The 16,750-nt window shown below is 40.8% G+C and overlaps 1 protein-coding gene across 3 annotated transcripts in view; it reads left to right on the top strand.

The window, feature by feature from the left end:
* Window positions 1-11,357, top strand: part of MBP (myelin basic protein) — a 95,792-nt gene extending 84,435 nt beyond the window's left edge. For 2 of the 3 annotated variants that reach the window (XM_028737495.2, XM_028737496.2), the window contains 4 exons: window positions 1,891-1,926; window positions 3,789-3,818; window positions 6,103-6,225; window positions 9,597-11,357. In XM_028737495.2, coding sequence (XP_028593328.1) covers window positions 1,891-1,926; window positions 3,789-3,818; window positions 6,103-6,225; window positions 9,597-9,653 — 246 coding nt within the window. In that variant the 3' untranslated portion in view covers window positions 9,654-11,357. The remainder of the gene's footprint in view (window positions 1-1,890; window positions 1,927-3,788; window positions 3,819-6,102; window positions 6,226-9,596) is intronic. The other variant, XM_028737497.2, reaches the window with a different exon arrangement.
* Window positions 11,358-16,750: the final 5,393 nt, after the last annotated feature.

Genomic DNA, 16,750 nt, shown 5'->3' with positions numbered 1-16,750 from the left:
GAGGAGCAGGAAGTCCCTTGCTTCTCATGTGGTATTTAATATATGGTGGTTTTGTTATGAAGAGGTTTTCCCTACCTTTTCCCTTGATGTCTAGAACATTTTCACCTTGTAGAAATTTGCAAATCCCTCAGACTCACTCTTATTAGCCTAGCTCAGCAGCCACATAAGCAGAGGGCTTATCTGAAAGTTTTATTTTAATAATAAGCTAATTCCCACCCTGAGCCTCTGAAAAAAGGGGATAGAAATTCAAATCAAGGAAGAGGTTATAGGAGCAAACATATATTGCATATTTGATTTAGGTTTCAATCCTAACCCTACTTACCTGGGAGCAAGCCACATTGAATTCAATAGGACTTACTTCTGAGTAGGATGGCAGGATCTGTCAGTTTTGGTTCTCTCTCATTTTTCAAATCTTAAATTCAGTTCTCTGGGTTTCTGTAGCAATCATCAAACTAAAATCATGAAACTTCACCAATATTTTACTGCCAATTTCTCCTAATAAACACAGTTTTTGTGTGCAGTTTTGACTAATGTACACATTTTTGCAAGAAATTTTCCCTAACTCAATGCATTATAAATGCATTTGTATATACACTTTCCCATAATATATGCATCTTTGTAAATATTGGTTGGTTAGAGAACTACATTGCAAAGTTCTGGTAAGTGCAAACTTCATAGGATGGCTATGTTTGTCATATTGTTTTGTAAAATGTTAATTTGATGGATTTGCCTTTAAATGCAAACTGAACAGTCTGTGTGCGCAATAGATAACAAGTGTACACAGAAACTTGTTCAATGTAACATGTGAACAAGCCTCTTCTTTTTAACAACCACATGTTGAGCATACAGGGAGCCCAACATGGGAGCGCCTCCTCACATGTAGGGACCCCATGCCATCTCAACACCAACACAACCAACTCTCTCTATCCCATTGAGCACATACATAGGCTTACACATTGGCGACTCTATGCAGACAGCAATGCTCAACACGTGATTCCTTTAAAAAAAAAGAGAGAGAGAGAGAGAGACCTTGCTTCAGAGCAGAGCTGAAGGTATGGCACTACTCAAGATCGCGCTACACACAAGTAACAAATGCATAAAGTGTATTGAAAGTGTCTCATGTGGCTTGTTACACTTCACATTACTTGAGAGACAGAAAAATGTAGGGCTGTTGCTTTCTGCAGTAGCTACACAGCTCTCAAAATATCCAGTTCCTTCCTAAGAATCTAATGAATCTGGGTGCAAAGCTGAGGTCCACCATGAATTCATTGGTTGGACCAGAGTGAGAATAACAGCAACTACCGTAGCTTTGCAATGTTGCTGGAATTAAGAATGAGGCTTGTAATTAAAGTGGCAGATCAAGAGTGTTGTCTAATGAAGGTCGTGCAACTGGTCCTCTTTCGCATTGCTCATTTACATTCTGAGGAATCTTAATAGGGTTTGTGGGTTTGAAGGACAAGAGTCAATTCTTATCGAACAGCACAGGAGTCTTTCTCAAATATCTTCACATAGCGAGCAGCCAAGAAGCATTTTTAGCACAGCATCAGGCAGACAAGGTGCTAAGAGTGAACTCAACCCTTTTGCTGGCAAAAACAGCAAAACCTATGCACAAGAAGGCATCAGCAGGCTTGAGGAGTTGCATTATTTAAAAAATAATAATAATTCAGGAATTTAAGAAAATGAGGCAGGAACAGCCCAATGAAGAGTGAGCATGCTCAGAGGTCACAGAATGCTTGCTGACTATTGGTGGTGGGGCGGGCGGAGGAGAGAATGGAAAGCCCAGGAAGAGGGGCCCTGAAGTGGCATATCTGGAAGCAGACCTGAAAACTCAACTGTATAGCATCTTATTGCAGATCATACTTTTCCTCTTACTTTTGTGTTGTTTTTCAGGTGTCTCCCAGGTCAACTCCTCCCCTGTATGGAAAGGTACGTGTGAAAATGTGACATTGATTCACATTATGGGCCATCAGCTTGCGGCAAGCCAAAGACTAAGAGTCATGTCTCCTGACAGAGTATGACTTACTGTATTTTTCTGTGTATAAGACAATGCTTTTTGCTTTTAAAAAAATTGCAAAAATTAGGTGTCGTCTTATACATGGATAGTGAATGCAGAGGGGAGACGTGCAATTAATAGCAGCAGCAAGCAGGAGATTAGCAGTGGCTATTGGGCGGGTGATTGGTGGCTGCGGCATGTCTGCTGGCGATTGGCTGCGGGAATTGGGCAGATGACTGGCGGCTGCAGCAAGTGGGCGGGTGGGCTGTTGGTGGTGGCGAGCGGGCACACGATTGGCGGCTGCGATGAGGTGTGCAATCGGCAGTGGCGGGCAGGTGGGTGAGCGATTGGCGGAAGTGACCTCCCCCACCCCCACCCCAAAAAGCTAAACAACTTAATTTCTTAATTTGGGGTTAAAAAAATAGGAGTCGTCTTATACATGGGGGCATCTTATACAGGGAAAAATATGGTATATAGAATGATTTCTCCCAGAATGCTGCTATGTAATGTAAACAGCACATAATGCATGTATGTTGCTGTCTTAAAGGAGCCATGCATCTCATTAGGAACACATTGATTTGCCTTCCACTGAGTCAGAGCATTGTGCACCTGGATTGGCTATGCTAACTGTCTTGCCTGCATTTCAGTCATGGTCTCTCCCACACCCACCTGGAGATGCTGGGATGGAGCTAGGGACTATCTGCATGCTGAGCAGATGCTTTATCTCTGAGCTCTGACCCTTCCCTGTGATGGTCCTTCCATGCTGGTTCAGTGGACCCTCAGTTCCCCACTGGGGCTTACTCTGGCCTCAGACAAAAAGCATGAAACAGCTTATAACACAGATATGGTTGTTTTTCTTCATTCAAGGCTGCAACAAGGATTGCAGGCCCCACTCTTCTCAAGGTCATCTTTCAAAGGCCACAGCTGCTCCAATGCCACCTCCTCTCAGGATAGTCTCTCCATCAACACTCATACCCTTTAATGGTTCTCCCATCTTCCTGTGTGACCCCAGGCTGGTGTTGTATCTCCAAAACCACGTTCCTTTCTCCCAAGTATCTACCCTTCTCTTAAGGTTGACCTCACAGTACATCTAAGCACACCCTAATCTGAACTGCAAGAAGACCTTGGTGCGCCTTCCCAACCCTTTACTTCCCCACTTGCCATTGTAGCTTATTGCCCAGCCTTAGAAGGAATGCTGAGCACATTTGAACACATGTGCCCCTTGCAAAAGGATCGCTGGAAATGCAGGACAAGGGTTCTAACTAGGTTATGTTACACACAGTGCTGGATAAGGCAATTTGAATGGGCAATTGTCAGTTATGCCTTATTTTAAGGGACATTGCTAAATCTGAAAATGATCCGAACATCCTATTCAATCCCTCTTATTCCAGCACATTATGCCAGACTGAATCAGATGACTGGTGCATCTAGAGCAGCACTGTTAGATCTTGACTGGAAAGCTGATATCGAAGCAGCTCTCAGCCAAAGGCCTTTCCGAATGCTGGCACCAGAACTATCCAAGACTGAACCTGTAGGAGCATGGATGAATAGCATGTACTTTACAATGGAGGGTCACTTGAGTCTAATATGTTCCACACAGCCACTTGGGTTTTAAACTCCTTTAAACACTCGATTACAAACTACAACCTAAGTATAGCTTGATCCTCATTCAGTTTGATCCTCGTTAATAGACAAACCCTCCTTCACTGATTATACTTCTCTTGTATAGTGTCTTCAGTGTCTTTTTGCCCCATGGTGGTCACCATGTCACTGTTTCTGTTTCTTGTATGCGCAGGGGAGATCATCCTTTTCCAGATTTAGCTGGGTAGGTGATGAACATGCTTTCATGTGCAGCCATTTTGCTTCACCCCAAAAGTGCAAATAGCATCTGTTTTGTTTTTTTCTGTTTTGCCTTCCTAGCTCCTGCAGACTCTTCACATTCATGTTTTTGACTGTGGCTTGTTTGCTTTGCTCCTCCTGGCTCCCAATCAGTTCCTTTATGCCCATGGTTTCCTTGCTTGCTTTTATCCAGAAGCCTGTCAAGCTTGCAATACAATTTAAATTATTTTTGCCTGAGCACAGAGCCAAACTGCACTGCATGGCAAACCTCTTCCCTTTAAGGCAATTTAAAGGTTCTACTGATCTCTGTGTGTCTGTGGAGTGCCAGCGGGGAGGTAAAAAGAAAAGATAGCTTGAAATAATGAATTGGACACAACTCCATTTTTGTTTGGGATCATGAATATAGTCAAGAACAGATGCAGGGTATACATTTTGCATCCCGTTATTTGATGGGAGTTACAACATCATTTATTGACACTTGTAGAATCAAAGAGTTGGAAGGGACCCAAGGGTCATCTAGCCCAACCCCCTGCAATGCAGGAATCTCAGCTAAAGCATCCATGACAGATGGCCATCCAACTTCTGTTTAAAAATCTCCAAGGAAGGAGAGTCCACCTCCTCTCATGGGAGTCTGTTCCAGTTCCCCAGCAGTTATATTTTCAAAAAGAAAACAATGAGGAAGACATGATAATGTTCGTTCTTCACTGTAGGCAAAATTATATTCATTACCACTATTCAGAACACACTAGAATAGATTAACTATTAGACTGAGTGGGAAAGGTGCCATTTTCATTCCCATCCTGGAGAGGGTTAGCTGAACAGGAGGGGGAAGAGAGCACTGTGTGTGTGGTGTGCGTGTGTGTGTGTGTGTGTGTGTGTGTGTGTGTGTGAGAGAGAGAGAGAGAGAGAGAGAGAGAGAGAGAGATTATGTGTCGTTAAATGCTTTGTGTGTTAAGAGTGCGAAGTGTTTGTGTGTCAAGTTAAACCTCCAACAGTTTTCCAACAAAGGTTATGCCGTCAAATACCAAAGAGCTTATTTTACTAAAAAGTCTGCTGTCCTGAAAAGCTAATGTTCTTTAGCAGGAAGACCTCTTCATATAGTTCTATCCCCCACCCATCTGCTGTAAACTCATTTTGTTCCTTTAGACACCTGAGTTTAGAACAAAAGGTTTTACAAACGCTACTAGAACTAGTTACATTTTTGCTTTAAAATTACAAAATTATGTTATGCCAGGTTGCTTAGAAATGTTTCCATCACCCACTGGACATTTTGCTAGGCCAAAAAAGGTCATTACCGGCTGCTGTAAAGTTTTAGTGAAATGTTTGAATGGCCTAAGCTCTGACTAGGAGGTGGCAGGAAAGACCTGGCAACCTCAGGAAGTGGCCAAGCGTGTGGAGGCACTGTGCTAGTCTTACATCCTTTGAACTGGTTGCTGTGTACAAGACTAATTAGAACAGTTTACCATTTTCAAAAAAGACATGGCAGACTTGACTTGCATTGCAGTCTGTTTGCCGAGTTGTTTGCCCGACTTTGGATGTTGCACACCAATCCTGGCAGGGGAAAGTTTTTAAATTAAAGTACTGCTTTGCGGTTGCTGAGCAGAATGCTAGTTGAAAATTCCTCCTTGAACGACCAGTTTTCATCAGACAGTTGTGCAATTACTTTAACAACCTCTCCTCATTTTTAACAATGCTTTTCAAAAAAATGGACATCGGTAATGTGTAAGTACTTCCTTCACAATATACCTTCACCCTACCCCCACCCCATTAATATTCAGAGGGGGGGACTTTTTAAAGGAGCTAAATGCATGAAAGACGAAACACATTTCTTTTCATAGTACCTTCTTCCACATTTACTTGATGGCAGCTGTTATCACTTGACAGCCTGGCTGTGTTAAGCAGTTTACATCAGTTACCACATTATTAGTCATTAGGGATTATTATCATCTCAGGCAATTCCCAAACAATGTGCACCAAAGACTGCAGTAAGATTCATTTAAATGCTAGCCAACATGTAAAAGATATTGGATTTGCCTTTAGCTTCCCATATATACATTTTACTCCCTTCTAACTATCTATTTCATTGCCAGCAATTGAGATATTTTCTTTCATCACGGGTTATTTTGGGGAGAGCCCTATCCTACCTGTCTCTTATCCTTTCATGAGCTTAGCTAATGTAATAGCCTTCTGCTCCCAGTCTTCCTAAGCTATTGTAATATATGTCAATGACAAAACAAAGTACTGTATTTGCAATTTCCTTTTCTTTGCAGGGTGGTGAAACTCACAGGCCTGGATATGGAAGTGGAAGATTCTATGAGCATAAATATGCTCACAAGGGACACAAGGGATACCACTATGATGGCCAGGGCACACTGTCTAGACTCTTTAGACTGGTAAAGTAAAATATAATATATATACATATTTTTAAAAGAGTAGGTGCAAAATGTGAGAGGAAGGGAAAAACTAGGAACAGCTGATTATTGCATTCATTGGATATATAGTTTTACCATAGATTTATCATAGCAACTGTCCTGGGAATCAGGAACACTGCTTGTGAAAAAGAAGAATGGTAGGTTTGGAAGACCATCCAGTGTGGACTTCTGATAATAAATTCCAGCATTCTCTTTGCTGAGGCAAAGCTCTCAACTGTAACTTATACACTTCAGTTATAACCCAGATGATGAGGCCTCCGAAGCCTAAAGCCAAGAGAGCAATAGAAACACCTGGTTAAACTTTATGTTTCACCTGAGGAGGCATACGGAAGGGTGCCACATTATATCTGCTTTTCTTCTGCAAAAAATAGGGCATTGAGCATGTCTGCACCTAGGTTGTGCAACGCCTTGCTTGTAAATATTAAGTAACCACCATCAGTACTTTGTTTCAAATGCTTCCATAAGATGTCTCTCCTGTTACAGTTTACAGAGTAGTTTACCAATCAATACTTCTTCCCAGGGAATTCTCTGAGGGGGATAGTGGTCTCCTGACAACTCTCAACACCCTTGATAAACTACAGTTCCCAGGATTCTTTGGGAGAAGCCATGACAGTGCAGATGGGGCCTAAATTAGCTGAAATCAATGGGCCTTAAATTACATTATGGCTAACTCGTTCCATTGGTTTCACCGGAAACCAATTCAGCCACGTTCCCCTAACTTATAATAGATCCCACCCAATGGAACTGCTAGTCATATAAATTTGATTGGCATCACGAGTCATAAAGGTGAAGCACTCTGGCTAAACTGGATAAACTTCAGAGCTATTCAGATGAAAGAGAAAGTATATGATTCAGTATGTGTGAGGTTAACTGCTCCGTTATGCTAACAGTTTGCATCAAAATAGGCCCACAGAACTATTTGTGGAAGAGTGTTACCTCTAGTCTAGACTTTCCTAGTTGTGTACTGCTAGGCTTGGCACCTCTATAACTGGTACAACTGGAGAGAGTAGTAGTCCCTGACACTGTAGTCTGGTGTATCTTGATCCAGTTTATCTAGTGTGATGCTTCAAGCTACATTGTTCCACTGCAAAAGCTTTTCAAGATTCATTAGCACACAAGACAGTTGGATTTTCACCTGAAACATTTTCCTTATCAAGACAGAACAGGTTGCTTACCTGTAAATGTAGTTCTCTGGCGGAGGCTCTGTGTGACAACAGAGACCCTGTGGAGAATTTATATTGCATGATAATGAAGCAAATAGAGGAAGGAAGAACATAATGTTTTATACCTCTGAATGTAAACAGAAATTATTCTAAGGTTACAAGAAATAAGGGGGAAATGTGTTTGTTGCAAGGTAAAGGTAAAGGTACCCCTGCCCGTACGGGCCAGTCGTGTCCGACTCTAGGGTTGTGCGCTCATCTCACTTAAGAGCCGGGAGCCAGCGCTGTCCGGAGACACTTCCAGGTCATGTGGCCAGCGTGACGAAGCTGCTCTGGCGAGCCGGCACCAGCGCAGCACACGGAAACGCCGTTTACCTTCCCGCTTATAAAGCGGTACCTATTTATCTACTTGCACTTAGGGGTGCTTTCGAACTGCTAGGTGGGCAGGAGCTGGGACCGAAAGACAGGAGCTCACCCTGCCGCGGGGATTCGAACCGCCGACCATACGATCGGCAAGTCCTAGGCACTGAGGTTTTACCCACAGCGCCACCCGCGTTTGTTGCAAAGAAAGTCATTTAATATGCATTGAGTTAAAGTGAGCCAGCAGTTATAGTAAAAAGTTAATGGCTTTTTTCCCCAATTGACCAACAGATCTTGCTATTTTGTGTGTTGGTAGAACTGCCCATCCCTATTCCTATTTATTACCACCCACTGGCTTATGTCCTTTTCTCTGTTTCCAGAATTAGCTATTATTGGTGAAATTTTCTTTTCATGCAACTTCTGTGTCCTGTGCAGATATATACAGTATTTATAAGTGCCAAGTTTTAATTTGTAAGCCATTGGACTTGACAATTAGGTTTATAAGCCATTAGAGTTGACCATTAGATTAGACCTTCATTCTCTCCTAGTAGATGTTATGATTTCACCCCATGTTTCCATAACCAGGAATTTCCCCTCATTTTAACCATCTGCAAAAATGGAAGTTTGTTATCCAATATGTAATAATTTGCTATAAAATGGTCCTCATTATTTATATGTTATCCAATATTTCTTTAAAGTGTGGCTCCTTAAAACAGATCTAATTAAAGGCAGGTTTCTGTGGGAAGTAATGGATTTAAAATGTCTGCAATAAAACAGAAATAAGTGCTTAATAGGGCATAATTAATTGTCAATTAAATATAATTACAATGCTCCAACTATTTTGATTGATGAAACTAAGCAATGATGTGGCTCAGTAGCAGTTGCAATTACAAACGATCAGGGAAATATTGCTGGCTTTATAATCAAAAAGTAATAATAGAACCACCATTAGAAAGCACTAAAAACCATCTAGCAAAATCCTACAAGGAATGACAAACATGTGTTGAGAAAACGGTGAGAGGAGGTCTAACAGTAGACCTGGGGTACTCTGAAGAAAGCATCATTATTACTAGAGATTCTGAAGTCCAACAACCTGGTGCCTGGAGGATCCTAAAGAGGTCCATGGAGGTTATAACTATCTCACTATAAATCCCTGATCTTCTGCCTTGTGTTTGCTGATTTAGTAGAACCTTCAGAAAAATGAACGTGGGGTTCTTTGGATCTGCTAACCTTAAATATCCCAGATCAAAACAAAATGAATGGCATAGTCAAATTTGCTTTGCAGGCTTCCTTGGCCATGTAGTTGTGCTGGAAGGGCAGAGCTCAATGAGACTGCCAGCCCAATGTAGCTTTGTTTAGTTTCAGTGGCCTTGGTTTCTCTGACCTATCCAGCAACACTGATAGCACCCAATTCTTTAGAAATAATTAATATTTAGTGACTAGAGCCCGTTGATCGAGGAATTTGTTACAGAAGATAATATCAAGGTTTGTTACCTGAAATTTAATTAGAATGAACTCATCATACTTTAAAATTTGATTGTAAAAATAGAATTCCCCGAAGGCAAACTATATTTGAAATTGCAACACTTTCAAAGATCAAAGTAGTAAAGAAACCTTGAACAAAATCAAATAAGCATATGTACCCTCCATTTCAGCAGCTATGCGTGAGAGATTTCCCTGCGGTTGGTGGAACCAATCTGTACTAATTTGTACCAGAGTCTGGATGGAATTGCATTTAGCACTCTTATACTGTAGATCTGAGCAGTAGATTCATTTTAATCCAATTCTTTGTTGTTGTTTTTCTTTCCAAAGGGAGGATCTGGTTCCCGACCTGGCTCCCGGTCTGGCTCTCCCATTGCTAGGCGCTGAAGCTCTCCGATGTTACCAAAGGGCTACACTCTCTGCTTTATAACATAGATGCCTTGAAGGTTTAATAACAAACTGCAGAATTCCCTAGATAGAAACACAATCTATTTGTTAATGTCACTGAGTTGTGCATGCAGTAGAAGTACACAAAAATTTATTGGCAAATGCTGACCAAGAACAAATGCAAAACAAAACAAACTCCCAAATTTTCAAAGTAGCTTTTACTTGCTGTCAACAGCATTACTTTAGGGAAAGTAACAGTCCCCCCCATATTATTCATTCATCTTCAAGGTGTTTCCAAAGAATTTAGGGCTTTAATTTTTTAAGCACATACAACATTAAGTCCCTTTCAGATTTCTTTTTCACTAAACTTTAAGTAACAACATACTACACAATTGTCTACCTTAACCTTGCCATTAACAGACTTTTGAGATCTCTGCTGTAAACAAAGAAAATAATAATAATAAAAATGTGCAGAAGTTGTAAGGACTGTTTATCCATATTTTTTAAATTATTTGGTTTTGATTTATTATGATTTCATTTTTTCAGTACCCCTTTCTCTCACAGTTTGTATTTGATTTTTTCTAACTGGATTAGGCAGTCACAGAAAGGTATCTTCTACTGGGAGTTCAAGGTATGTTGCAATGTGGGAGAAGGCAGTTGTTACTGTTTCAATGAGATTGAGCTATGGCCATAAGGAATGATGCACCTTCTAGTGCATGACCAATTGCTCATCACACCCAACACATTAGAAATTAAGAGTGGCTGGGAGAGAGAAAAGAGGATCTCAAACTTGAATTAGACTAGTTACAACAGAAAATGAGGGGTCATTCCAACAAAGGAAAACATAGAGTTGGACATATGAATGTCCCTGCAGCTCTACACAGGCACTTGCTGCAACTAAGTCCATTTGCAGCTACAATAAAAAAGAGTCTAATTTCTAAATAACAGAAAGCCCTTTGGTGAGGAAGTTTCAGATAGTATCTGCACATCTAAAGTTAGCGTTCCTAGCTGTCCTGTTAGTGCAGCAGAGTTAAACATGCAGTGCACCAGAGCAAACTACACTGTTAGATTGTAGGTATTAAAACTAATGAGCTAGAAATAGGTGCTAATTGTTGACACATATACTAAGGAATAAACATGTGGAAATGGGTCTACCCATCTACGTGAAGAAAAATGCTCTTCTGAATTGCACTGTTTTATAATATTCAACTTATTCTGTCTCTAAATGACCTTCCTGTACTCATGCAATGTTTTATTTGAGCTTATATGTTGTAGACACTATATTAAAGACTAAGTTGGCACGTGCCTTTAGCTAATGAACATCAGGAGTTACCGACGTTAATGCCAACTGACATATAGTGGATGTTGTTGTTGTTCTTGTTGTTAGCGATAGGTCACTCTAATCTACCATAGGTTTCAAGCAACATTCTTAATATGCAGCAATGAAAGATGAGAGGGTAGAAACACACAGAAACAAACGAAACAGAATACCGAAATTGTTAAGCACACGCAAACACATTACATCTTCTTTCAAAATGTTGTTGGCTATGTGTATTTTTCTATGTGTAGCCTCATCCAGTTGTGTATTCCACAACATAATAGTGAGTTTCACTTAAGTGTATTGTTCTTAAATGTGTATGAATACAACTCCTGAAAAAAAAACAACCACCAATATTGAAATAAAATACTCAACTTTTAATGAAATTTGGAGGATTTAATTTTTTTAAGCGTTTAGGACTTTAAGGTCAATCACACAAGCCAATAAACTAGACAAACTGCTCCAAAGCTACACACAAGCATACACTATGTCTGATTGTGATGCTTAATCTTTTAGAACATGCTGCCAAGTGTTTGAAGGGAAATGAAAGATCCACATTTCACCAAATGATTTTCTTCCTGTCTTTGCTTCCTGTGGATTTATTATTTTTTATCTATATTTTTGCATCTCTTCAAAAGAAAATTTTCAATCCTACACACAGTTCTTTCAAAGTAAAGATATTTTAAATGCAAAGTATGTAGAGTCAAGTAATATGTTTAGGACTGGATTGTACATTCCGTACACTCCGTTAAGTCAAAGCCATCAAATGAAACATGGTAAACAATGTTTGTCAGCATATGTCAGTATAAGCCACTTGTATCGTCATTTCCTTCCAGAGTCTGGGGTTTTTAACAAAGTGCTCAAACTCAGGCAAAAAGAAAAAAAAGTCCTGCCTCCCTCTGAAAAGTCCAGGACTACAATTCAAAAAAATGTCAAGAGGAAAGCACTAATCAGTTCTTGTCTTCTATTCACAATGGACCTCCTATAGCTCCTGAAGTCCACTTGGCCTGCAAAATGGCCTAGTTCTCACTTAAGTGATAAAACCAGTGTGAATTACCGGTATAACACTGCAGACTGCAGGTGGATGCTTACATAACTGAATGCTATTCCACACGAAAAAACACAATTCACATGGGGAAAAAGAAGTTAGGGAGAATTGCTCTTTTCTTGCCTTCTCCCTGACATGCTCATTTTTCATGTGGAAAGGAGGTTGTTGTTGTTTTTGTATACACTATTCAGTTAAACGAGCCCCACAGCTACCAAGATACTTTTTTCTTTATTTATATCCCACCCTTTCCCCAAGGAGTTCAAGGTGGTTACAAGGTTCTCCCCAACCTATTTTTCATCACAACCATCCACTGAGGTAGAATAGGCTGAGTCACCCAAGGTCACCCAATGAACACTTCATGACTGAGTGGGGATTTGAACACTGGTCTCCAGCATTCTTACCAATATGCCACACAACACTCATAAAATGTGTGCCTGGGTGAAAACTAGATGACCAACTCATTGGTTTTCACTTGCTTACTTGGCCTCTGATTGGTTTAATCTGATTTTTCTCTTCACAGGTTAATTGTGCACACTCTCAGTCATCTCAACACTTCCTGCTTCCCACAAACTTTCTGTCACACATTCACTCAATGAAATCGAGCACAGGGCTGGGGCATGAACCTAGGCCCCCTTAACCATACTTAGAGAGTATACCTGTGCAGAAACTAATACAATGTGAGATGCTTAATGCCTCTCAGAATGTCCTGTCATTGGGCAACAACTTTGAACCCTGTCAAGCTGGAATGTATATGGACCAAGTGGTATAGGTGCTGTAATCTAAGGAACTTGACAAATATACTTCCCATATTATTCTTCATGTCTGCTCACAGTAGTACATTATACTATTTGTGGACACTGTTTTTCTTAAAGGGCATTGAATTCAACAAGCACACATCTTTCCCGCAGACTATAAGTGTGGTCCTTCTCATGGTGTGAATTCAATTAAAAGGCATTCAAGTGTGGAAACATGATAACAGTGCACAAAGAAATCAAGATAACATCCTTTCTTTCACTGAAATGGTACAAAATGAGATAAATAGTGGCTAAGATCTTTGGGAGAGAAATTGGGCATGTTGGAGAGAGTGTATAGCCACCAAAAGCAGACCTTTAATGGGTGTAAAAGATATCAACCAGACATCACTATGTGGTACTGCTGCTCTGGAAGTTGGCAGAGTTAACTCCAGAGATGAATAAGGATTTACTGTGAAATGTGTTCTGCAGCAAAAGCATATAACAGACCTGTGGGACCAGGACCAAAGCCCATCTTGTTCTCACAGATTGATTTTTCTTCAAAATTAACCAAAAAAACCCTCTTTTTTGGGGGGGGGGGGCGGTTTCCAATATGATTTAAAGTCCCAGAAGCCTGGAAAGTAACTAAAATAAAACTTACAGAGTTCACTTGAGCATTAAATTTGTTTCTGAAGTGTTCAAAACTACAAGAAGTGTAAATCTATGCTGTACACTGAAGAATGCTTAGGAAATAGCCTCACTATTTTATTATGAGGTGGAAGAAAAGCATTGGCGGCCCAAACTCAAAGAATTAAACACCAATAAAGCAAAATAATGTATTAAAACAAAACCTGAAACAAAACCAGGATCTGGCATTGTCCTGAACTCATGTCCCAATCTGTGTCACTGAGCATCATACACCAGTCCTTTTAACCCCACTGAAAATTATCTATGAGTACTATAATCTATGAGTACTATAAAAATTATACATTCATGAAATAAGTTATTTTTGTTGTTACATCTCACACTTACTCCTACAAGGGTGGCTGGCTAGCTAACATCATCATCATCATCATTAATAATAATAAAAGAATTAACATATTTTTTAAATTTTTTTTTTTTTAAATTGAAACACGGTGGCAAATTATAAAAGTTCAATTCTTAAATGCCAGTGCGATCATGTACCCAATGCCTGGCAAAATATAGGCATTCTTCATTTATGCCATAATGTTATGTACATGGGGAACAACCAGATTTCTCGAAGGAGGGAGGTTCCACATATGGGGGGGCTGCCACCAAGAAGGCCCAGCCCTGTGCCTCAGCCCCACATGCCACGTCCTTCGACTGCACCAAAAAAGCTTTCTAGTTGGCAAGAAACCTTCCCAAATGGTGCAAGATGTGGCACAGGATATTGCAAATTGAGCCTGCCCTTTGTATGAGTGGAGGGTACTTCCTCTCATGCAAGAAGCCTTTTATATCCAAGGTAAGGTAAAGGTAAAGGTACCCCTGCCCGTACGGGCCAGTCTTGACAGACTCTAGGGTTGTCCGCCCATCTCACTCAAGAGGCCGGGGGCCAGCGCAGTCCGGAGACACTTCCGGGTCACGTGGCCAGCGTGACATCGCTGCTCTGGCGAGCCAGAGCCGCACACGGAAACGCCGTTTACCTTCCCGCTAGTAAGCGGTCCCTATTTATCTACTTGCACCCGGGGGTGCTTTCGAACTGCTAGGTTGGCAGGCGCTGGGACCGAACGACGGGAGCGCACCCCGCCGCGGGGATTCGAACCGCCGACCTTTCGATCGACAAGCCCTAGGCGCTGAGGCTTTTACCCACAGCGCCACCCGCGTCCCTCAATATCCAAGGTATCACTGTCCAAATCCAGATCAGAAAAGAGAAAAGATTTTGTGACCTCCCATTACCAGGATGCGGTTTTATAACTTTAAAAAGCAGAAGAGGCCACTAGGACATTTTTCTTATTTCTGCCTTGACATTTTTAGAGCTTTGTGGGGGCGGAGGTGAAATATTAAAGTACTTATTGTATAAGACTGACAGAAAAACGCCACAAACAAACCTCCACAGAGGCTTTAAAAGCTGTTTACTGGGGCAGGGGCATACAAAGAATCTTCAGGGTGGAATATAAAGTTTCTTTACTGACTTAACAGGAGTTTTCCCAGCAGTCTGCATTTTCAGAGAAGAGCTTTAGCAGATGAAGTACTATTAGAAGTTTAGGAGCAGATGCTATCCTCTCAAGAGGAAACATGCAGAGGTTACTCAGAGATGAAGGAGAAGAGGGTTAGCTGAAAAACACGCATACTCATAGCTGTAAAACGTTCTTTACTATTTATTGAGCTCAACAGTATGTGAAGAAGCAATTTCAACTGCTCTCTTGGTAGTAACGAAGTTTGGGGCTCAAGTGTGCTTCAAATCATATAGCTGAGGAAGGAGCACTGTCGTTTTTCAGCATACTACCCTTATAAAGATTGACAATCCTAGTCATCATAAAACCCAGAGGATTTCTCTTAATCAGGCTGGAGTTTGGCATGGAGATCTTCCTGGAAAGAGGCATAATCTGAAAGCTCCCAAATGAATAAGTTAAATAGCACCAATGTTGATGTCCCTGTAGTTGTGAACATTCGTTCTGCTCATCCAAAACTTGCCTTCTGAAAAATGCAAGATTATTGCAGATTTCTTTAGTATTTCTTTCTTTCTTTCCCCATTTTAATGAACCATTCAACAAATAGCAAGCTGTTCCGCACACAACTGGAAGCTTACTAACAGGAGCGTATTTCCTAAAAGAAAAATGGTAGATGAAACAGGCTGAAAGCAGTAGAAGCCAGAAAATGAGAACAGCTCTTTCCACCATTCTCTGAGAATCTGACTCTCTCCCCTGTTGTGTGTGCACCTTTTCAAACTTGTCTCTTGTTACATACTGCTTTTGTAAGTATGTGTGCTTTTTTATTGAAACATTTTCATGGCTTGCAAAGGCACACTCTGTTTTCAGTTCATAAAGTCCTTTCTACAGGCCAGTTTTGAAACGGTTTTTATAATCCTAACATTTCAAACTGAAATGCTCCTTTAGAATGAAGTGTTTGTAGCAGTCCGTACTCAATGCCTATTGCTTAATTTCTCAGAATCTCCTCAAATCAGTTTCCCTTGCACTACCACAAGCTCCAACAGACACCATTGAGCCTGTACCATCCCAAGGACTTTGTGCACATTTAACTGGCAACTCTGCAAAACAGGTGCATAATAACTTGGCTGTGAGCCCATGGGCCCTGATTGACTCCAGCTACAAATATAGTTGTTTTCAACAGCCCACTGAAGAGGGACCTAAACTGATGAATTAATGTAGAGAAGCAAGTTGCTTTTGAGATGTCACTTCTGGCCTCATTTTCATTTAGCAGAAACTCAGATCAGCAAATATGGTACAGCACTGAGGCAGAACACCAGGAATTATGAGTTTGAGCACAGACTCATATGCTCGTGAACAAAATTGTGTTTGGTGTGACTGATTAAGAAAACTTAATTGCTAAGGGAATCTGAACCGAGATTACAAAATGCAATTGCCATTTGAAGCACTTCTAGGGTTGCACAAATTGAGCTCATGGCTGGGCTACCGGATGCAGGCCCCAACACAGCAGAGGCTGTTCATCAGCCTCAGCTTTTATATATTCTGTAAGCTGCCCAGAGTGGTTAGGGAAACCCAGCCAGATGGGCAGAATATAAATAATAAAATTATTATTTTTATTATTAACTAGGGTTGCTTTCTCTGCTGCGTAGCATCAAAATGGGACAATTGTGTCTCCATCCCACCCCGTTTCTAAACTTTAGGCCTTTATACAAATGAAGGGGATGAATGATATTTGTTTTTCCTGGTTTTCAGCAAGATTGTTGCTTCAAGATGGCAGTACGGATACTTCACAATCCTCTGCAACGGTTTCACCTGTTAAGCCTTCTGAATTTAGAGAGGAGGAACAGAACACAGATATTCCCAGGGCCTTA

This window comes from Podarcis muralis, chromosome 8 (assembly GCF_964188315.1).
Source record: "Podarcis muralis chromosome 8, rPodMur119.hap1.1, whole genome shotgun sequence".
NCBI lineage: Eukaryota > Metazoa > Chordata > Lepidosauria > Squamata > Lacertidae > Podarcis > Podarcis muralis.
This window is presented reverse-complemented; position numbering and strand designations above follow the sequence as displayed.